The sequence below is a fragment of the Hyperolius riggenbachi genome, chromosome 1 (genome assembly GCF_040937935.1).
Source record: "Hyperolius riggenbachi isolate aHypRig1 chromosome 1, aHypRig1.pri, whole genome shotgun sequence".
Taxonomy (NCBI): Eukaryota; Metazoa; Chordata; class Amphibia; order Anura; family Hyperoliidae; genus Hyperolius; species Hyperolius riggenbachi.
Genome location: NC_090646.1, coordinates 17228939 through 17253101, shown reverse-complemented (window position 1 = coordinate 17253101; position 24163 = coordinate 17228939). Strand labels below are relative to the sequence as shown.

General features: G+C 43.5%; 1 protein-coding gene across 1 annotated transcript in view; it reads right to left on the bottom strand.

Moving 5' to 3' along the window:
* Positions 1-5002: 5002 nt before the first annotated feature.
* The window catches only part of LOC137545078 (beta-1,4-galactosyltransferase galt-1-like), a 26151-nt gene continuing 6990 nt past the window's right edge, over positions 5003-24163 (bottom strand). Inside the window, exon 2 of the mRNA XM_068266188.1 lies at positions 5003-6586. Coding sequence (XP_068122289.1) covers positions 5297-6568 — 1272 coding nt within the window. The 5' untranslated portion in view covers positions 6569-6586 and the 3' untranslated portion in view covers positions 5003-5296. The remainder of the gene's footprint in view (positions 6587-24163) is intronic.

The following is a 24163-nucleotide window of genomic DNA, read 5'->3' as shown; positions in this document are numbered from 1 at the left end:
GAGTTCAACTGTCTGATAAGGATTGTCCACGGTGATTTTATCTGCATATTCAGGCCAGGCATAGAGGTCTCTCATGGGATAGATTGCTATTACAATGATCTGAGTCAGAACATACTTACAAACATGGGTTACCGTTTAGGCAACCACTATATAGGCAGGTGGGGAGATTTGACCTGTCCCCACTCAGGATTAAGATGTCGCTCTCTGAAGAAGGAAAGGAGGGTTTGTCACCCTTCCAACCACCAAGGGTGGATATCTTGACAAGTAGATGTACAGAGGCGCCAAAAGGATAAAATATGCTAAAATGTTTAAAATATTCGGGTGGCGGCGGTGGAACGGCCACTCAGAAATAGACTTGATGCTGTCGCTTAAGATAAAAACAATTTATTCACATACTCCATGAACAGAACCGCAACGCGTTTCACGGGTATATTCCCGCTTCCTCAGGCAATAAACAGATAGCGCCTCTGTGAAGAGGCGCTATTCGTGACCTTGAGACTGTACTGTGTACTCCTGTTTGTTTATTGCCTGAGGAAGCGGGAATATACCCGTGAAATGCGTTGCGGTTCTGTTCATGGAGTATGTGAATAAATTGTCTTTATCTTAAGCGACAGCATCGAGTCTATTTCTGAGTGGCCGGTCCACCGCCGCCACCCGAATATTTTAAACATTTTAGCATATTTTATCCTTTTGATATATATATATATATATATATATATATATATATATATATATATATATATATATATATATATATATATATATATATATATATATATATATAGTGAAGAAACGCGGAAAAGCCGCCGCATGGACACAGGATGAGGCGGCTGTTTCCGCGGCTGACATTGCGGCGGTTTGCACGCACAGGCCTGCTACTGACAGTCTGACCAGGGGCGGGGAGGCCACCGCATGTGCAGATAGCGGTGTGTCTCACCCCGCGTGCAGGCCAGCGGAGACATTGCAAGACATGACTGGTGTGGCTGGGACTGATAGTCCACACAGGTTCAGAATGACGCGCGGACGCGCTGAGAGGCAGAGTTTATATGACAGCCAGAAGAGGATCAGCTGACCAAGTTGGTTAGCTGACAATTCCACCACCTTTCATTGGTCCAGCACTTAGGGGAGGCGCTGGAGAGCGCCTTGCTATATATACTGGATGCTGGTCATTTCTCTGGTGTCTGGCGTTGCGATCACTACGTGGTCTGAATCACTACCTGTCTGAATCCGTGTTCTAGCATAGTTTCCAAAGGTGTTGACGGCCAAGGAACTCACACCTTAGCGTTAGGAAATGGTACTGTATTATTTGTTATGACCTTCTGCCTGTCTGACTATTCCTTTGAACTCTGATTCTGTACCTTGCTATTCCTGAAAACCTGTTGCCAAACTCTGCTCGTTCCTGGACTCTGTATCTGCCTTCTGATTCTGTACCCTGCAATTCTGATACTCCGGCGCCAACCCTGCCTGTTCATTGGATTCCGTATCTGTCTCCTGAATCTGTACTTTATCTGTCTGTGTGTTAACGACCTGGCTTGCCCGACCTCGAGAACTAGCCTTACTGTTAGAGGCAGTTCCCAGTCCTGTTAGTGACATCCCCTCGCGGGTGTCACTCCTACTCTGTCCTTCCCACCTTCAGCCTAGCTCCTCCCCCGGGAGAGTCTAGGCCTTCAGAAGGAACATTCCTCTGTGTGTACTCAAAGTATTACTGTTGCATAAACACTCACTCGTTACTCAGGTGTCCAGAGGTTAGAATATATATCTGATTATCGGTGATACTGCAGATCACCAATAATCGGGTATATTCTGCATTCTCGGTGATACTGCAGTTCACCGGTAATCAGACCCTCTCTGTGTTACACCGATCGTTACATATATATAGTATATATACACAGTGTATATATATATTGATATAGATACTGATATACAGTAAAGAATAATATATAGCCACTCACCGATGCTCCGATCCCCACACTTCCAGAATTTCCAGAATTTGTGACTTTAATGTTGCAAACCACTACGCCTGTGCGGCCCGTCGCTGATGTCACTGGGAGCACACTGCGCAGGCCCAGTATGGTCAGTACCTGGGCAGTACACTCCTGGTGGCGTCAGCAGGAGGGATGATGAGGCTGCGCAGGAGCAGTGGTTTGTAACATTAAAAAAGTGAATGGGCAACAGGGGCCGGAGCATCGGCGAGTGGCTGTACTGGTACAGGACGTCTGTGGGGAACCGTTAGAAGCCCCAGGTAAGTTTAACTATTTTTTTTACCCCTACCCCCCTTATTATACTCCTCTAAATGCCAGGGAAGTTAATAGGGTGAGCAACAGAAAGCAGAGTTTGTGTAAAATGCAGCGACACCTACGTTCCAGAGCAGTGCGCCCACACCCCAGGCACTTATGATTTGAGTTGACACTCGTCCAGCCAATTACATTTTTTGGAGGATATGCTGCTAAATGTGATGCTAAACGGGGGTCCCTTCACCCCCAAACCCACCCCCGCAATAGTTGGTCGCAGAGTTGGTCGTTCGTGGAGGCAGAGCTAACGGCTGCAGCCCTGCCTCCAGTCGCGTCTATCAGCGGCGCATCACCGCCTCTCCCCCGCCCCTCTCAGTTAGGGAAGACTGAGAGGGGCGGGGGAGAGGCGGAGATACGCGCTGACAGACGCGCTTGGGGCAGGGCTGCGGCGGTTAGCCCTGCCCCAACCAGGAAGCGCTCCCCCGCTGCACCGAGGGGATTTGGGGGTGAAGGGACCCCCGTTAAGCCGCGCGATAGCGGCGGTTTAGCAGGGGCACACATGCCCCTGCTATCTATGAGGTCTGAAGCGAGATTTATTCTCACTTCAGACTCTCTTTAAATACAGATCTTTTTACCAAGAACTGTCTAGTTTTTTGAAAGCCATTTCTTTAAATTGTAAGCATATGAAAGACCGATTGCAAGTAGTCCATAAACATACATACAATATTAAAAATCACTTACATTACTCCGGCAACTACCATGTGTGATGTCACACGCGCCCACATATACGCCGGCAACCACGTGGAGAACGTCTGCAGATTGTGGATGGAGCCTGAAGCCAGTGGCGGGCACGTAAAGTTTAGTGCGCTGGGCACTGGGGGGGCACATTTGACATTAAAGGGCACAGCGTCGGGCTGGTAAGGCAGCGGATGTGGTGTCACAAGTCCAATTCCTGATTGATTTCAGCATGAAATCAATTGGTAATTGGCCTGTGGTGTATGGGCAGCAGACAGATCTCTCTCTAATCAGATTGGATCACAGAGAGATTTGTCTCTTGGTCGAATCTGCCCATCATCGCTAGATGTATGGCTACCTTTACACATGTACAGTGGGTTGCAAAAGTATTCGTCCCCCTTGAAGTTTTCCACATTTTGTCACATTACTGCCACAAACATGCATCAATTTTATTGGAATTCCACATGTAAGACCAATACAAAGTGGCAAGATCTGAAAACTGCTGTTCACAAACTCTGTCCATCTAATCTGACTGAGCTGGAGCTGTTTTGCAAAGAAGAATGGGCAAGGATTTCAGTCTCTAGATGTGCAAAGCTGATAGAGACATACCCTAAAAGACTGGCAGCTGTAATTGCAGCAAAAGGTGGTTCTACAAAGTATTGACTCAGGGGGCCGAATAATTACGCACACCCCACTTTGCAGTTATTGATTTGTAAAAAATGTTTGGAATGATGTATGATTTTCGATCCACTTCTCACGTGTACACCACTTTGTATTGGTCTTTCACGTGTTATTCCAATAAAATTGATGCATGTTTGTGGCAGTAATGTGACAAAATGTGGAAAACTTCAAGGGGGCTGAATACTTTTGCAACCCTTGTACATGTATATTTCATCCAATACATACAATTTGAATTTCCCACCAAATCTGATGGCATGAAAGGAGTCATCAGGCAAAGTTACTTATGTAAAACACGCATGTCTGCGTGTAACTATCCTTTAATTCTGCTGGATCGCGTGCTCCGTTCCCTTTATAAATCTATCCATTTGCTGTAGTATGCTCTGGTTGGGGACCTGACCTCGAGGTCGGGCTCCCCAGCGACTCGGAACTCCTTTGGTTACACAGGCACAGTACTGTTTTCCTAGCTGCTGGATGCTAGCGCAGTAAGCTCCCAATGCGTGCATCCGCACATTGACGTATGGCTGCCCACATGTACTGGAGCCGCTGGAGGAGGGTTTGAGCTTGCGAGTGACGAAGGCAAGTTCAAACCCTCCTCCGGCGCTCTAGTACCCGTGTGCAGTCGCACCTTAAAGTATAGAAGCATGCATTGCGGACCAACTTCCCCCTGCGTTCCACATAAAGCAAAGGGGAAGTTTGGCTAATGAAAAGGCAGAATCACTTCCAGGGCAGGAAATACTAACGGCCCGAATTGCAGGGCTGGTGAAAACTTTTGAACAAAAAAAATATGCAATCCTGCTCAGTTTGTACTGGGGAACAGCGGCAGGTAGGCCATTTAAATCGCTGTATGTTTGCCTGATAACTCCTTTAAGTGCACTCGACTCCAGGCGGCGCATGTAGCATCATCACAGAAAGTCACCGAGCGACATGGGGACCACGAGGGACCAAGACGGAAGAAGGCCATTGCCGGGAGATAAAAATGAAGATGCCAGGGCCTAGATTGAGGACAAAACGCAGAGGGATCCTGGCATGCCAGCGACACTCAGTGGTAAGTTTTGATATTTCAGCCCTAGTCTGATCTAGGCTTACCTAGCAGAATTTTTCAGCCCAAGTCAGACTCTGGTTTACCAATTGGGAGGTTAAAGTGGGATTATACACCCAAAACTGAAATTTCAGTAAATAATCTTTAGGTACATAAAAAAATTGAAAGCAATTCCAAGCATTCCTTGTGCATAAAAACATTTATTTTAATTGCAGAAAGCAGTACAGGCTTGCTTATCTCTGGCTAATTGACAAATGAGAATCTCTCTGCCTTTGTATTCACTTTGCCCCTCTCCATTTATGCTTAAGCTGTTGCCAGGGCGATGTATCTCTTCAGCAGAGAAAGGGAGCAGAGTAAAGACAGAGGCAGAGAGTGTCTCCTAGCCAACATTTGCCTATTAGCCAGAGATAAGAAAACCTGTACGGCTCTCTGCAGTAAAAATAAATGTTTGTACACACAGGGAATGCTTTCAAATGTTCTAAGAGTAGTAATAGGAAGAAAAGAAAACAAAAAGGGACACAGGCTAGTTTTAAGTAGGATTGGGACTGTGCATACTCATGTTTATGCCATCATGTTACATGTCCCTTCAGAGTCATTTTGATGAGTGGCACTAGCGCTGAGAAAATAAATTCTGAATAACTTTATCAACATTTGGCACTAAGGACATATTGTATTTCCATAATAACTCATCTCGAATGAAGTCATTCACAGTGATGTCCTGCCTCCGTGCTCTTGTGCAGTGGAAAAGGATGGCCATGCTTTGTGGTAAATTCTTCCAACTTCCAGTATGTTTTAGAACGGAATGGATAGACGTTTGAAATACCTTCCTGGGGTTGACAATAAGTTTACGAGCGTTAAATTTTTTCCAGTCAATAGGTTCTCGGAAGGGATGTTGGAGAATATTGACCCCAGGAACATGAGACCACAAATTGAATCTAGAATCATTGACTGATGTGGGAAAGAAGTGATTTTCGATACAGAAGACACTTGTTGTGGGGTCCTCCTTCTGTAGTCTTTCCATTAGTGAAGACCAGCACCAGTCTTTGGCTGGCAGAATAATTTCATCAATGTCATTGAGGAGAATATACTTGCTTGTGTACATGTTCCTGTATAGACAATCGTTTAAGGCTGCCACTTGCCCATAATAGCTGATGTCGCTGGTGAGTCCTTTGGTAAAAAGCCATTTGTCGGATGTCTGAAGATGCTTGTCTATTGGCCATTGAACTACTTCCAGAGTGCCTTCTTCAATATAATGGCGTAAGACTTTGTCTACAGTCCTGGAACAGCTGGTGTTATAGATGGTGACCTTGGAAGCCCCCAGAATCTTGTACATCTCAATGCTCTGGACCATCTGTAGAACATTGTTGTAGTCCCCATACACAGTAGAAATGCAGACAGTAAAATTGGAAGAGATTGAAGGTAGGGGCCGGTTCCTGATCTCAAATAGGATCTTCTGGGTCAAGTTTGTAGATTTAGGGGATTGGAAGGATATGTACCTGTAATCACACCCTGGTGGTTCTGCACACAGGAGATCAGCAGTTCCATATGAAAACCCAAATCTGTCTCTGTGAAGATCTATTTTAGCCCTAACTGAGATGGTTTTATTGGGTGAACAATGGAAGACACAGAAGAGTTCTTTCACAGACACATGGATGATGGCAATTACCCGGACTGAATTGCCTTCTCTTGGTTCATAATATGGAGAAATAATAAATGTTTGGTTGTCCAGGGCTGTTATGGTGTCTCTGGTGATGGAAAGGTCCCGTGTGCTCAACTTCAAGTATCTGAAGTCTCGTTGGTGAATGTGAAACAAAACAGAATTGAAGAAAATGAAGACAAGTGAGGCAAATGCATACAGCATCCATTTAGCACCAGACAACATTATAGACTCCTTTCATACCTGTAAAAACATAAAGAAAATAGTCTGTTATTATAGTTTCTGAGAGGTAACAAAGAAAGCCACCGTCCATGTAAGCACAGGAGAACATTATCCATATTGGGATGGAGAAAAATTGTCCACTTATTGAAAGAGGAACATAATCCATACTGAGATGCAAAAAAATAAAATATGAGGTTGATATAGCAACCAGAATAATGATCACTGCTTTAGCTCGTTAAAAAACAATTATAGCTATAGCTATAGAGGCTACGCTCGCTCCTTGCAGCATAGCGTGCCTTATATTGTTACACACTTTCCTTCCTTAGCAATGCACAATCCTTTAAATAGCAGCCGCCTCTGAGAAGTATGATACTGCGATACTTCACTAGCATGGCCGCTTCTATGTTAATTAACATATTACCATATTATCACTATTTAAGGAGCGCACATCGCTTAATTAGCAACGCGTGTGACAAAGTAAGGCTTGCTACGCTGCAAAGAGCTAGCAAATCCTCCATAGTGGCAACTATTTGTTTTTTAACGAGCACTTATTCTGGTTGATGAATCAACACCTATCTAACTTGTGACAGAAAATTACATCGGGGGCAAAATGGAGTCTGAGTGGATGCGTGGTGAGTAGCTCCGCTGCCTGGCAAGTCTATTCCCTGTTTTTGCTTTACAAACACCATATGTGACGGACGGTTGCGTGGCCGCGTCCTTGAACTGCCCGTGAAGAACATGCGATAGCAATCGATTCTCTGCATCGATTGCGATTAAGATCGATAGAATATAGATTGGTTGTGTAGGAGCATCTGCAGTTAATCTGGGCTCTCTCATTTCTCAGCAGAGAGATAGCAGTAACTTAGGTGCAGGATGTCTTTTGATTTGTTAATTAGCTTGGACAATGCTTGTGTCCAAGGAGAATGTTTACTTTTAATTACCTCAGGGAGTCCATAGCCATCCATTTGGTGAGCCAGCAAAGGACATTTCCCTCACAGCAGGAGGCCTATTCAAAACCTGCTTTCCCACAGACTTCATGGCACCAATGGAGGGCAGATCTAAATGCATGTGTTGTATGATTTCTTGTCGGTATACGAAGACCGTATATCGCATAGCTATGAAATTCATATAGTCTTATTCGTTAAAATACGCCCAACGTGCGGATATAAAATTCATGGCAATATCTCGTCCAGTTATTGCGGTATGACTCTGAGAAGCTACCCTAGTCACGTCTGATATCATGTTAATCTGTATTTTCCGACAAGTATGAATCTGCTATCCACCTAAATATGACATGTATCGTTTATTAGTTACGGCATTTTATAAGTTTAACCCTAAAATCTCTCAGAGGGAATGAACTGTCATTGGTGGGTAATTCAGAGGGGGGCAGGCAGGGCCACACCCCCGAGCCAGCTTCATCAAAAGCACATGGCCAGCAGGCGGACTTCATTCCTCCATTTTCCACCTTCATGGGAGCTGCTGTCACTCTGAGGAACAGTGGCGGCCATCTTGTCTGAACTTTGCTCCTGCCTGAACTAAACTGAACTTTACAAGTTTTCCCACAAAAGGACATGTTTCCACGAACCTAAGTATTTTATCCTTTTCTTTTCATACTGCGCTACTAATGTCTCAATAATTGTTTATTTTAATAATTTTGCATGTGGACTGCAAAACCAGAGGAGAAAACACCTTGGATCATGTCTATACAAACATAAAAAGTGCCTATAAGATCACCCCACGCCCCCCACTGGGACAGTCTGACCATCTATCTTTGTTTCTTATTCCTGCATACAAAGCCATTATCAACACTGCTAAACCAATTAGCAAGTCCGTTAAAGTCTGGCCTGAGAATGCCATTTCTCAGCTCCAAGATTGCTTTGAAAATACAGATTGGGATATTTTCTTTCATGAAACAGACCTGGAGACGAGTACTTCCTCTGTATTGTCATATGTTAATTTCTGTGTGGACACCATCACTGTCAACAAAAGAATTACGGTTTACCCAAATCATAAACTATGAATAACAAAAGAACTCAAGGGACTTCTAAAGAATAGAAACAAAGCTTTTAAAAAACAGGACAAAGACACATATTCTTCAGCCAGAGCAAGTCTGAAAAAAGGCATTCGAAATGCAAAACTTAAATACAAACAAAGGATTGAGGAAAACTTTGAAAATGACTCAAACCCAAGGAGGATGTGGCAAAGCATTCAACTATTCACAGATTACAAAAAGAAGAATAGCCCTCAATATACACTGGACAATAACATCCCCAGCCTAGCAGAGGAACTTAACAACTTCTTTGCTAGATTTGAAAAAGACAACAATCGGCCTCCAGTCAACTTTGGGCCCACTACAGACTTACAGCCATTACTCCTTCACATACATGAAGTGCAGCAAGCACTCACAAATATCAACACCAGGAAAGCTGCAGGTCCTGATGGTGTGCAAGGACGTGTGCTCCAGGCCTGTGTTGGTCAACTAACGAAAGTTTTTACACAAATATTCAACCTCTCTCTGTCCTTGGGTGTAGTTCCATCATGCTTTAAATCTACAACCATTGTGCCAGTCCCAAAAAATCCTAGGATAGCCTGTCTTAATGATTATCGACCAGTTGCTCTAACCCCTGTCATCGCCAAGTGCTTTGAACGACTGGTAGCCACACACATCAAGGCCTCCATCCCAGCAAATCTAGATCAACACCAGTTTGCTTACCGAACAAATAGATCGACTGAGGATGCCATCTATGTAGCTCTCCATGCTGCCCTCTCACACCTGGAAAAGCCCAACTCCTATGTTAGGATGCTCTTTGTTGACTACAGCTCAGCATTTAACACCATTGTACCTAGCCAGCTGACCAACAAACTCCATGCACTAGGTCTTGCTCCCTCCATATGTACTTGGTTATTGGACTTCCTTACTAATCGCCCTCAAACTGTCAGACTAGGAAAACAGACATCCTCCACCCTTACCCTGAGCACTGGCGTGCCACAGGGCTGTGTATTAAGCCCTCTCCTCTATGCACTTTTCACCCATGACTGCCAGCCTATCCATACCTCAAACGTAAATGTTAAGTTTGCAGATGATACGACTGTCATTGGGCTTATATCAGACAATGAGGAAGCTGCATACAGAGAAGAAGTTAGGAACCTGACTGCATGGTGCGACATTAACAACCTGTTATTAAATACAAAGAAGACCAAAGAAATTATTCTGGACTTTAGGACCACCAAAAAGACTACTCACCTACCTAATGATCAATGCAGAGGCTGTGGAGAGAGTTTCCAGCTTCAAATTTTTGGGAGTCACCATCGCAGAGAACCTGTCCTGGGCTGACAATGCTTTAGCTCTAACTGGCAAAGCACAACAACGCCTCTACTTTCTGAGAAAACTAAGGAGCGCTAACCTCCCACAGAAGCTGCTGGTTAATTTCTACAGATGCACTATAGAAAGCGTTCTGACCTATTGCATGACTGCCTGGTACAACAGCTGCACGAAGGCTACTAGAGAAGCACTGCAGCGAGTTGTTAACCAGCTGAGCGGTCTGGACGAGCTCAGCTCGTCCAGTACCGCCGGAGCCTGCCGCTCAGGCCCTGCTGGGCCGATTTGCATGAAATAAAAAGCAGCACACGCAGCCGGCACTTTGCCAGCCGCATGTGCTGCCTGATCGCTGCTGCAGTGCGGCGATCCGCCGCATGCAGCGGCGAAAGAGGCTCCCCCCAGCCGCCTGAGCCCAGCGTAGCCGGAACAAAAAGTTCCGGCCAGTGCTAAGGGCTGGATCGGAGGCGGCTGACGTCAGGACGTCGGCTGACGTCCATGACGTCACTCCGCTCGTCGCCATGGCGACGAGGTAAGCGAAACACGGGAGGCCGCTCATTGCGGGCTTCCGTGTTATTTCTGGCCGCCGGAGGCGATCAGAAGATCGCCTCCGGAGCGCCCTCTAGTGGGCTTTCATGCAGCCAACTTTCAGTTTCAGTTGGCTGCATGAAATAGTTTTTTTTTTATTAAAAAAAAAACCTCCCGCAGCCTCCCTGGCGATCTTAATAGAACGCCAGGGTGGTTAAAACAGCAGAAGCCATTATTGGCACTGAACTACCATCACTGGAACTTTTGTATAATACTCACAGCTTGAGAAGGGCCAAAAACATTATCAAGGACAACAGTCACCCTGGAAATGCCCTGTTTGAGCTCCTTCCATCAGGTAAACGTTTTAGATCAATCCACACACACACAAACAGACTGAAAGACAGCTTTTTCCCATCCGCCATAAACTTGATAAACTCTGAATCCTCTCTGAAATAATTAACACTGTGTACAAATTGTTTAAACATCTGTAATACCTGGCATACGTGTATAATTTCTTCTCTTCCTTGTTACTATCACTATGTTCCCTATATGCACCGTGGGGTTGTCATGAAAAGTAATTTCGTTGTGTTACACAATGACAATAAAGTGAATTGAATTGAATTGGCTGGTGTTGGATCTGCCCACTTTTCCTAACCCTAACACACAATTACCAAATTTGTGAGCTTTGCTGTCTTTGGTATCAATAACCTGCATTAAAATGAAACAAATCAGATTGGCTGTTTGGGGCTCCACCCCCTTATATAAATTTAAACCCCAGTCACGCAATGATCAACTGTACCAGGTTTGAGGCTTGTGCCATTAACAGTGCAAGAATGGCAGCAATTAAATATTCCCCTTGAAAATCAATAAGTGAATTATGATTGGCTTTTTAAGAATGTGTAAGAATGGCTGCAGTTTACATTTTCCCAGTGAAATTTGTATTTGTCTCTGCCCACTGATGACCCGGCGTTGCCCGGTTATGTATTTGGCTGGTGTTCGCTACGGCCCCTTTTTCTAACTCGAATACACAATTACTTAATGACCAAGTTTGTAAGCTTTGCAGTCTTTGTCACCTATAACTTTCATTGAAATGAAACAAATCTCATTGGCTGTTTGTGGCTCCACCCCTTTTCTGAATTTGAACCCCAGTCACCCAAAGACCAACTGTACCAGGTTTGAGGCTTGTGCCATTAACAGTGCAAGAATGGCAGCAATTAAATATTTCCTTTGAATCAATAGGTGAATTTTGATTGGCTTATGTAGGCTCCACCCACTTTTCTAAATATTAATCCCAGTCAACCAGTAACCAACTGTGCAAAGTTTGAGAACCCTACCATTAACAGTGTAAGAATGGCTGCTGTTTACATTTTCCTAGTAAAAATTTGTATTTGTCTCTGCCCACTTATGACTCCACATTGCCCGCTTATGTATTTGGTTGGTGGTAGCTGTGCCCAGTTTTCTAGCTGTTTGTGGCTCCACCCCCCTTTCTGAAATTGAACCCCAGTCACCCAATGATCAACTGTACCAGGTTTGAGGCTTGTGCGATTAACAATGCAAGAATGGTAGCAATTACATATTCCCTTTGAAAATCAACAGGTGAATTATGATTGGCTTTTATAGGCTCCACCCACTTTTCTGAATTGTAATCCCAGTCACCCAGTAACCAATTGTGCAAAGTTTGAGAACCCTGCCATAAACAGCGTAAGAATGGCTGCAGTTAAAGGGAACCAGAGACGCCGGACTTGTAAAAAGAAAAAATATTTTATACATACCTGGGGCTTCTTCCAGCCCTATAAGCCTGCATCGCTCCCACGCCACCATCCTCCGCTTCCTGGATCCGCAGGTACCAGGTCCCTTCACTTCCGGCGGACGCGGCCAATTGTCCGCATGAGCAGGGGCTCCCTCCATACCCCTACGCGTGCGGCTGCGCAGTATGCAACTGCACGCGTAAGTGTATGCCGGGAGCCCCTGTGATGCGGACAATTGGCCGCGTGCTGCCGCCGACTGGCCGAAACTACGGGACCCGGTACCGCCGGATACAGGAAGCGGAGGACGGCGACGTGGGAGCGATCCTTGAGTATGGGGCTGGAGGAAGCCCCAGGTATGTATAAAATCTTTTTTCTGGGGCCTCTGGTTCCCTTTAATAGCAGGCGAGTGTCTGCCAACTTTTTTATCGGCCAATAGCTAAGCCCCCTTACATACTAGAAACACCAGATTTGTAGGGTATGTAAATAGGGACAGTGGGTACAAGTGGATTTTTTTTCTTTCAAAAATACCGTATACTTTTTGAGAAAATCGATTTAAAAATTTCAAAGGAAAAAAGTATACTTTTAAATGCAGTAAAGGACAGTTCTAAGGAAACAGAACCCGCCGACTTTAGAGATTAATAGCAAACCCCCTTTACATTGTAGAAACACCACATTTTCAGGATATGTTAAAAAGATAGTGGGAAAAAATATTATTTTCCAATTTAAAAAAAAAAAAAAAAAATTATGTGCAGAGTGTGGGAAATTAAAAAAATGCCACCCCCCCCCCCCTAACCAAGCATATTTAACCCCTTGTCCCCCATGCAAGCTGGGTAGGGGGGCCATTTTTTTAAATTTCCCACACTCTGCACATAAAAAAAATTGGAAAATAAAATATTTTTCCCACTATCTTTTTAGCATATCCTGAAAATGTGTTGTTTCTACCATGTAAGGCGGCTTTGCTGTTAACGTCTAAAGTCGGCGGGTTTTGTTTCCTTACAGTCATTTACTGCATTTAAAAGTATACTTTTTTCCTTTGAAATTATAAAATCGATTTTCTCAAAAAGTGTATAAGGTCTTTTTGATTTTTTTTCCTCTTGTAGTCATGGTCCCCCTCTACGTAACCTGCAAATTTGGTGTTTCTAGCTTATAAGAGGGCTTTGCAAATAACCGCTAAAGTCGTTGGGCGTTTATTTTTCCCCATAGAGCTAGAAAATTACTTAAAGGAATACTATTGATTCACATATTTTTTTCAATTGACACAGGAATTGTTTGGGAAGTGCTGCAGTACTGCTGTATACATTTTAGTAGCAAATTCTTTGTTTACTGTTAGCAAAATACTTTCAAAGTTTACTGACGCCAAAACTGACGGCTGACTGAGCCATGAGGAGAGGGGAAATTCCCCTCACACTTGATCAGTTAACTCTATGTGTAGCTCTGTGTGTGACAGAGAAGAGAGCTCCCAACAGCTGCAGCTCCTGTGTCCTGTGTTTCTGACTGAAGTGTCTGAAGGCAGCAGAGGAAATGTAACTAATTGTCACAGCTTTTCATACTATTTTTGCTTTCAGAGTTTGATATGTTTGATATTTGCTTTCTGTAGTCTGATATGCAACTCTGGCTGTGCATTGAAGCAGACACCCCTTCTGCAATTGATTTGTCCCAATATAGCTAAATCCTACCCTCAATGAATTACAGCTTTTGCCTCTGATATTTAACATGAAAGGTAGGGAAATGTTTACACAGCTACTTAGACATTATTTGTACACTGTCATTTTAGAACACTTGGGTATCGATAGTATTCCTTTAACTACTATTGACTTACCACTCCTTTCAGAGCAAAATAAAACAACCCTTGATAAATGAATTACAGTTGAGGAAGTCCAAAGCTTAAATCCAATAAGACACCCGGACCAGATGGCCTCCCATCTGAATTTTATAATTGCTACTCTGATATATTGGCTCATATACTATGCACTTTGTTTAATAAGGTTTTAGAGGGGGAATTTCTGCTGAACACTTTCTCAGATGCAATAATAGTACTTATACTTAAACCAGGGAAAGGATCCATCCCAGTGCGGATCATATAGGCCTATTTCTTTATTGAACACAGATGCCAAAATCCTACCAAAAATATTGGCTAATCGTGTTAAAGCAATAATTACTACATTAATACATTGTGATCATTCAGGCTTTATGCTTAAAGAGGAACTATCGCGAAAATCTTAAAAAATTTAACACACATACAAATAAGAAGTACATTTAAGATGTACATTTCTTCCTGAGTAAAATGAGCCATAAATTACTTTTCTCCTATGTTGCTGTCACTTACAATAGATAGTAGAAATCTGACATTACCGACAAGTTTTGGGTTAGTCCATCTCTTCATGGGGGATTCTCGACAAGGACTTTATTCTTTATAAAAGACACTCCCTGAAAAAGATTTATACAGATGCTGGCCAGCCTCCCTGCTCGCTGCACACTATTTTGGCAGTTGGACGGAGCAACTGGCATTCACTAAGTGCTTAAAAAAAAAAAAAAAAAAAAAAAACCTGAGAAATCCCCGATGAGAAGATGGGCTAGTCCAAAATCTGTCGGTAATGTCAGATTTCTACTGCCTACTGTAAGTGACAGCAAAATAGGAGAAAAGTAATTTATGGCTCCAGAAGAAACATACCTGTTATTTGTATATGTTTACATGTATTTTACATTTTCACGACAGAGGTACGTTAACAAAGGCACAGACATTAACATACACTATCTGTTTACCAATATTTCTTTGCCCTCCTCTGTGTCTGGCCGCAGGGTGGTTGCCTCACCAGACACCGAGAAGGCGTTTGATTCTATGGAGTGGGCATGCCATTGGGAAATACTAAATAGGTATGGATTTGGTAACAAATTCATTGCATGGATAAAGGCATTATACAGTATAGGACTCTTAAAGGGATACTGTAGGGGGGGTCGGGGGAAAATGAGTTGAACTTACCTGGGGCTTCTAATGGTCCCCCGCAGACATCCTGTGCCTGTGCAGCCACTCCCCAATGCTCTGGCCCCGCCTCTGGTTCACTTCTGGAATTTCAGACTTTAAAGTCTGAAAACCACTGCGCTTGCGTTGCCGTGTCCTCGCCCCCCCTGATGTCACCAGGAACGTACGGCGCAGGCACAGACCCTCCTGGTGACATCAGCGGCAGTGAGGACACAGCAACTCAGGCGCAGTGGTTTTCAGACTTTAAAGTCTGAAACTCCAGAAGTGAACCGGAGGCGGGGCCGGAGCATTGGGGAGTGGCTGTGTGGGCACAGGATGTCTGTGGGGGACCATTAGAAGCCCCGGGAACTTTAACTCATTTTCCCCCGACCCCCCCTACAGTATACCTTTAAAGTCATAATTTGTACTGGTAATACTATTTCCGAACTCTTTCCCTTATATCGTGGCACACGCCAGGGTTGCCCTCTCTCTCCCTACCTGTTTGCCTTAGCACTTGAGCCCATGGCAATTCTTTTACGTGAATCTGACCAGATACAAGGGATTCCAATTGTTCCTATAGAACAAATGTGTGTCATTATATGCAGACAACACTTGTTATATCTAGGTGACCCGGACGGCTCCTAAGACGTAGCGCTCGACATAATTACAACTTTTGTCTCTTTCTCGGGTCTCTGAATTAATCAGAGTAAGTCTGTCCTCATGCCCCTGGACAACATTCAACCGACAGCCAATTGTAGCCCTTTACAATGGGTGTCACATTTCCGTTACCTGGGGATTGTTATCCTCTATAATAACACCCCTGTGTCCCTGCATGTGCTGTCTCTGTGTAGCTGGGTCCAAGCTTTCTGCTACTGCGCATGTGCGCAGCACGGACCCAGTCTCACCCAGACAGGAGGACAGGGACGGGGCCAGGGAGCCAGGTGGGTGGGCCAGGGAGCCGGGTGTGCGGCGGGTGTGTGCGCACGTACGTGTAGTACATGCGGCGGGCGTGGCGAAAAACAGACCCTAGAGCCGGTTTTTAAATGGGCTTGGGTCTGCTAGTAACCAATAAAACACAAGATTATTTTAAACTCAATGTTATGCCGTTTGTTGAGACCTTTCGTGGGAAGTGCCAATTATGGAAACAGCTACTGCTCTCGCTTATTGGGAAAATAAATACTGTAGATTTTGAAAACCCTGCATTCCTTAATCACAACATTTGTTTGGACGCTTCAGACCCCGAGAATTGCCCTCAGTACACTGTAACTCCCTATAGATCAAGAGGGGCTGGCCCTTCCAAACATGCAATTATACTATTACGCTGCTGTCCTAGTCTCGGTTTGCACAGGATAGATACAGTATAATCCTGCAGTGGTCGCTGAAGCGGCTCAAATGGGATCCTACGAGAGGCTTACACTTCTGGTATTTAGAGGAACTGCAAATGATTAGAGATGCACTATTCCAATGACTGCAGTATGCAGGGTCTAGTTCGAGGTAATCAAGTATATGGCACCATGAAAAAAGGGCCAGGCTGGATAACGAAATGGCGCTGGTGGATAACAAAATCTGATAATGATAAACATGGTTGCCAAACTTGGTTAATGATAAATACCATTGTAAAAACAGATGGGAACTAATAACGAAAAGATATTAATGTTAAAAATCGTTATGTAATTCAACATTACAGCTTAACCCAACCCTACCCTCACACAGAACCCTTCCCTGGTGGTGCCTAAAACTAACCACTCCCCTGGTGGTGCCTAACCCTAACCACCCCCCAGTGGTGCCTAATCCTAACCCCCCTGGTGGTGCCTAAAACTAACCACTCCCCTGGTAGTGCCTAACCCTAACAACCCCCCAGTGGTGCCTAATCCTAACCCCCCTGGTGTTGCCTAACCCTAACCACACCCCCTGGTGGTGCCTAAAACTATCCACTCCCCTGGTGCTGCCTAACCCTAACCATCCCCCCGGTGTTTCCTAAAACTAACCGCCGCCTGGGTGGTGCCTTACTCTAACCAGTCCCCCTGGTGGTGCCTAACTCTAACCACTCGCTCTGCAGATACACCTTTTTACAAATAGAAATGATAATATCTTAGATAACGTAAAATCTGTACATACAGACGAAATAATATGACAAAAACTATAATGTTGCAAGCTTCTAAAACGACAACATACTTCAAAAACTTTAATGTTTTAATTTTGTTAACAATATTTATTGTAGTGCCCTTTTTTCTGCTTTTTTCATATTAATGATAATTGCAATAGAGTCTATGGCGGCACCCTTTTTGTCCACCCCCAGCCGGCGCCCTTTTTTCCGGCTAATAGTATATGGGAGAGGAACAGCATATTTTTCTGCATACTTCCCATGGGAAAATCCCAAACTACAACTCTTTACGCAAATTCCAGATCCAATACTCTGGGCTAAATCCGGATTTAAAGAGACTCTGTAACAACATTTTCACTCTTATTTCTTCTATCCTGTAAGTTCATATACCTGTTCTAATGTGGTCTGTCTTACTGCAGCCTTTCCTAGTTGCACAGTGGCTGTATTATCTCTGTTATATAATCTAATCTTCTTTCCTTTGTCAGCTTTGTCGGCTGAGGCAGGAATGTGCTGCTCTGCTTGTGATAGGTAGAAGCTATACACACTCTCTCCAAGCCCCCTCCAGGCTCTGTATGAGTCACAGACTGAGCTTCTCTCAGCCTATCACATGCTGGTTAGCAGCCATGTCTTTTGTTTGTAAACACTGCCTAAAACTGGCAATTACAAGCCAGGATTGCAGCAGGGAGAGGCAGAAACAGCACAGAGGGGCCCAGGAGAACATAATGAATAGAATGGTATGCTTTTTATTGTAAGACTTTTAGAGTACAGATTCTCTTTAAATCCCTATAACACATAATTAAAGACAGAGCGCTTTTAACTTTTAATGAACTTAAGCAAATGTTTTCCCTTTCAAAAAAAATGTTGTTTTTTATTAAATACTTGCAAATCCGGCACGCTTTTTCGGCACAATTCCATGATGGGGCTCCTATTCTGGAAGCAAGTGACATGGAACAGACTCTTATGACACTTTATCTATACAAACCTTATACAAGCCTATACAAGCCTTATCAGCAATCTAATCGGCCCTGTTGCAAAAGAGTACTGAAAAACTTCTTCGATGTCTGACTGGGAAGATATTTTGAATGGCTATATCAAAATTCCTATTTCAGCTAGAGATAGACTAGTACAGTTCACATTTTTACACAGAACTTACCTCACCTCTGAAAGTATGCATAAAATCTGCAATTCCAACAGTATGCTATGTCATAGATGCTCTGCCGAGACTGGCACTTTCTTCCATATGTTCTGGAGTTGTAATAAATTAAAACTGTTCTGGGATGAGATATTCTATCAATGATATTTTGGATTCCCAATACTTCTGCTCACCCAAACTAGCTCTATTGGGTTTATTTGACGGCCCTTCATGTGGTAAGTATACACAATACCTGATACGTAGTCTATGTTATTACGCTCGTAAAGAAATACTACGAGTTTGGAAAGGAGATTCCTTGCCATCTATAAATTCTTGGAAACATACAATAAATAAAGCTCTTCCATTATTTCGATTGACATATAAAAATCGCAACTCTCCTCAGCGATTTGACAAGATCTGGGAGCCATGGTGTAATAATGTCACAACCGCTGGTTCTAATTCTGTGAGTTAATATCTTGTAATTCCACTGCTTAAACTCAGGGACTTTTTTTTCATTGCCAGCGACCATCACAGGGAATAGACGGGGACGAACCTAAGAGCCAACTTCTTCTTCCTCTTCCTCTTCCCTTCTTTTTCTTCTTCCTTCTATAGTTTCATTGTTCACTCTCTTTTCTACCTTGATTCTTGCCTCAGACAACACCAGTTCATCCAGGCTGGATTTTATCCCGAATCTCTGTGAAATTTTGGTTTCCTTAACATGTATTCAACAACAATACAGTTACTAGACATGTAATATTTCATGTCATAGCAATGTCTTGTTCTTATGATTAAATAAAACTGATTTGTTAAAAAAATAAAATAAAATGATATCAGGAGCATTGTCCACATGGAGATGTAAAAGTAGTGTTCACTCTAAGAGATACTAGCATTGGCTACCCTGAAATGGATTTTAGGGAAGGTTGTAATTGACGAATTCTGAATCTGCCACAATTTGAAATGCTGCATAGAATTCTGGGCAAATTCTGTTTTTTTTACAGATACTGAGTTTGCATTGTGAAATTGTAATTTATAGTAAATATTTTTTTGTGCTAACCATAAAATTAATTACTGTACACTGAGTCTGCAAAATATGTAGAGGCAGAAACCCAGGAAGCAGTCCTGCTCATGGGCCCACAGCACAGTTACAATTTTCTCCTGAGTTCTCTCCTAGGAGAGTAGGTGAAAAAGTACTATCAAATTTATTTTCTTGCTTGCTGGTGGCTTAAAAGGCATTTTATGACATGGGCCCCTATGCAATTCACTTTTTCACCTGAGTTTTCTCCTAGGTGATATTTTCAAACATGCCAATAAAATGCCCTTCAGATCACCAGCAAGCAAACAAATGCTCAAAATATTTTTGATTGTACTTTTTACCATAGATTTTGATACTTTTTCCATTGCAAATTGCTAAAAAGTTATTTTAAATCGAAGATGAAAAAATATCTCCTAGGAGAAAATTGAGGAGAAAAAGTGAATTGCATATGGGCCCGTGATCTTTATTATCCCCAATCTGTAAAAAATAACAAAATACCCTTCAAGATTGTTTAGTGTTTACAAATAATTTAAAAGGTACCCCAAAAACTCTGACAATGAATACGACGATATTGGAGATAGACAGTAAATGCCGCACCTGAAGTAGAATCAAATAATGAGCTGGATGGGTGGACCCGGGGTCAGTATGGGTGCTCAGGTAGTGAAAGATAGTCTCAATTGAATCAGGAAATGTTTGCACCTGGGGTTAATGGACTATTTGGGCGCCCCATAGGTGCCAATGCAAAATATCCGCTATTGGACACCAAAAGCAAAAATACGGGTGCCTGATAAATAGTGGACGCCGGGACCGTCCAAATGAAATTTTTCATTTTGAAAATTATAGTTTTGAAATTAATTTTGAGAATAATAATTTTGAAAATTATCATTTGGAAATGTATTGTCTTAGAAATATTTATATATTTTAATCTCCCTGGCGGTAAGCCCGTGCTGAGCACGGGCTATGCCGCGGAGGGGGATTTCTCAGGCCCTGCTGGGCCGATTTTGATGATTTTTTTTTGTGCCCTCTGATCGCCGCCACTCTGTGCCGATTGCCCGCCGCTCGCCGCGCCGTGCCGCCCCCCCAGACCCCGTGCGCTGCCTGGCCAATCAGTGCCAGGCAGCGCCGAGGGGTAGATCGGGTCTCCCAATGACGTCACGACGTCGATGACGTCATGCCGGGGGAAGCCCTCCAGGAAATCCCGTTCTTTGAACGGGATTTCCTGATGGGAGATAGCCAGAGGCGATCAAAGAGGGCGGGGGGATGCCGCTGCACAGCGGCTATCATGTAGCGAGCCCTGGGCTCGCTACATGATTTAAAAAAAAAAAAAAACTGCTCTGCTGCCCCCTGGCGGTTTTTGATAGACCACCAGGGGGGTTAAAGAAACTCTGTAATAATAAAAAAAAGCCCTCTGGGGGATACTTACCTCCGGAGGGGGAAGCCTCAGGGTCCCAATGAGGCTTCCCCCTCCCCTGTAGTTTCAGGGAATCCAGTGCTGGCTCCCCGAATACTCCTCCAATCCTCACCCGACAAGCTTAACAAGGGATGATATATCTACCTTGCCGGGATCCAGCGCAGGCGCAACAGTGGCTCTTTGTTCGGCTAGGCGGTAATAGCCGAAACTGATCGTATCCGCACTACCGCGTAGACGCAAAAGGTGCTTAACCTGAATAAAGAGCGGCTAGTGCGCCTGGGCAGGATGGCGGTAGCTAAATATTTTCCTTGCCGCACTTCGGGGGACCCTGCTAGCACTTAAAAGGAGGGGCACCAGAGGACGTGGGAAGCCTCGTTAGGATCCAGAGGCATCCCCCTCCCGAGGAGAGTATCCTCAAGAGTTTTTTTTTCCCATTACAGGTTTTCTTTAATTAATGTTATTTGCAGCAGAGGGGGGGGGGGGGGGGGGTAAGGTTAGGCATCAGAAAGGACGGTTTCAGGGTTAGGGGTCAGGAAGGGGGGGTTTAGAGTTAGGCACCACCGGGGGGAGGGTTAGGGTTGAGCGTCGGAGGAGGGAGGCTTAAGTAAGAGTAGGGTTAGGTCTAGTTATGGTAAAATATCAGTAATATTTACTAATGTTTTACTACAGTAGAATCTCATTATAGTAAATTCTGATATTGTAATTACACCTCTGGATGTAGTAAACTCAGTCCTCACGTCCCAGCAAATGCATCAGTATAAATGTACAATGTATTACCAGTTTTTTTTTTTTTTTTTTGACAATCAGCAAGCTCTCATAGCTCGTAGCCCGGCAAAGAATATCAGCTTCATCACAGTGCTCTTAAACCAGGGCTATAGTTTGCATCATAGTCAAAAATCGTCTTTTCCCTCTTTTTTCTCTCTTTTTTTTTTCTTTTCTTTCTTTTCTCCCTCTCACATTCTTCTCTATTTCCCTCTCCCCCCCTCTCTCCCATCCCGCCCCCCTCCCCCCTCTCCCCTCCCTTCAACAACCCCCCCCCCCGCCCCCCCGGCCCAAAACGGGCTATATAAAGCACACTACAGTAGAAAAGGAAAGAAGAGGAGGAAATCCAAATAACAAAAAAAACAAAAAACAGTTCTGATATAGTGAACTACTTTTCCTGATTCATTGGATTTTACTATAAAAAGATATTCTACTGGATCCTCATTATGACTGTAAATATTATTTTTTTTTTTACTTTAATATTTCGCAATTCGGCTTTGCCCTGTGCCCTTTTTAATACCGTTACATTTACATATTTATTATTCTATCTCGTACAAAGATGAAGAAACGCTTACAAAAATATATGTTAAAGACAATATTTGACAATTTCAGCTTCACCCCATGCCCCTTTATCCTGGCGCCTTTATTTAATGTATGCAGTCTAAACTACAATTTGCATAGTATTCTATTCTATTTACTGAGAGTGACTTCTCATTAAGGTAGGATCATTCCGTATTATCCTACGTTGAATTAGCAGAAATTGTTCATGTTTCAATATAGAAGTAGATACATATTTAGATTGGTATACAAATTATACCAATCTAAATATTGTTCATGTTTCAATATAGAAGTAGATACATATTTAGATTGGTATACAAATTATTATTTGGATTACTCTCCCCTGGGTTTAGGGGATACCACCACCTTGGTAGGTGGTGGATTTTCATAAGGAGCTGCGACCACGAAAGCGACATCACAAGGCCGAGTGGGGACGGTACTTCCGAACATGCGATTTGGATTGGTTGCCTCAGGTGCAACCCGGCTCTGTGAGTATAAACAATCATCTTCTACACCAACCGTATCACACGTGAGATAATACACGAGATTGGGCTCCCGTTGTCTTTCCATCCTCCTTTTTTATTTTCCCAGCACACACCATAATACATCTAGTGAGTCCAGAGTATCATACAGAATCAAGTTAATAGTCCAGGTCCTTAACCTCCTTAGTGGTAATACCGAGTCAGGTTCGGGACAGAGATCCACAGCTCAGAGCGGTAACCCCGAGCCTGAGTGAGTTATATGCAGGGGCTGCTACAGATCTCTCTGCAGTATGTATTTTTCTTGTTTTTAGGGTCTAAAAGCTTGAGAAAAAATGGTATGGCTTTTAAACCCTAAATCCAGAAATAATCGTAGCGCCAGGGGGGATAATAATGCAATAAGCACCCAGATTCCCTGAGGAAAATCTACATGTAAAAAAACAAAAATACTGTAGAACATGTTGATGATGACGCCTAAATGACCATTGGCCTGTATTTAGGAAGGACATGCTGTGAGATTTAGATCAATAGACCTGGTTTAAGAATTTATTGTGATGGTCTCTGCATAAACTTTGCATTGATTTATTGCTAACATCAAAAATCTCTTTCTTTTTTTTTTTTTTTCTTTATGTAGATTGTTCCCCGGGAGAAAACTGAGTTTTTATTGCATTGCCTTGTCTTACACCATTTGAGATTATAAATGTATCTGTTACGTGGCCGTTTATTCTAAGCCCAGCATATAAACCAACTATTTTATTACAGGATGATGAGATGATGTTGCACCTTCGTAAACAAAACTGGGAGATGCAAGGAGTCCAACTGGTGTAGCATCTAGCATGTAATAATCCTCATAGGCTATCATTCATGAACAGGCTGTCGGTAAGGGGAACCCGTGCGGGAGAATACCGCCGTCGGTAGTTTATCCTTCTGGGTGGTCATTCATAAAGTTTGTGCCTGGGGCGGTAGCAGTGCGGAGGTTTTCTGGAGAATGGTGTCGGTAGGCGGGCGGTAGGCATGCGGAAACAGAAAAGCTGGCCGAGACCCTCCATGCGGTGCTCTCTCTGCTGATGTGTGGGAGGTCCGTCCCATTCACTTACATGTATTCCGCAAGCTTCCCGCTACATCCAGGGGATCGGTAATCCCCTTCCGCATACCGCTATGCGGAAATGTTTATGAATGAACATTTTGATACTTTTTCTGGATAACTGCGTATCCACACTGCACAAGGCGGTACGTTGTCACTCTGCACGGGAATGTCAGCTCCGCATACGGAAAGAGGCTTTATGAATGCACAACTTGCTCAGTGCTCGGTAAAGTCAGCGGTATTACGCATTTCCGCATGCGGGAATGCTTTATGAATGATAGCCATAGTGGGATAGGAAGAGGTCAGAAAGGACTCACAAAATTGGCTTGCTGTTGAGGACAACCAACTAAGAGATTATAAGACTGTCTCCACTCAGCTAGTGGCTAAATCTTCTTTAGGAAAAAATAAAAGGGGCTACACCCCAACATAAATTGGGGTTCGGAGTCATCATAGACTTCTATTGGGAGTGTAATGATTCAAGTAG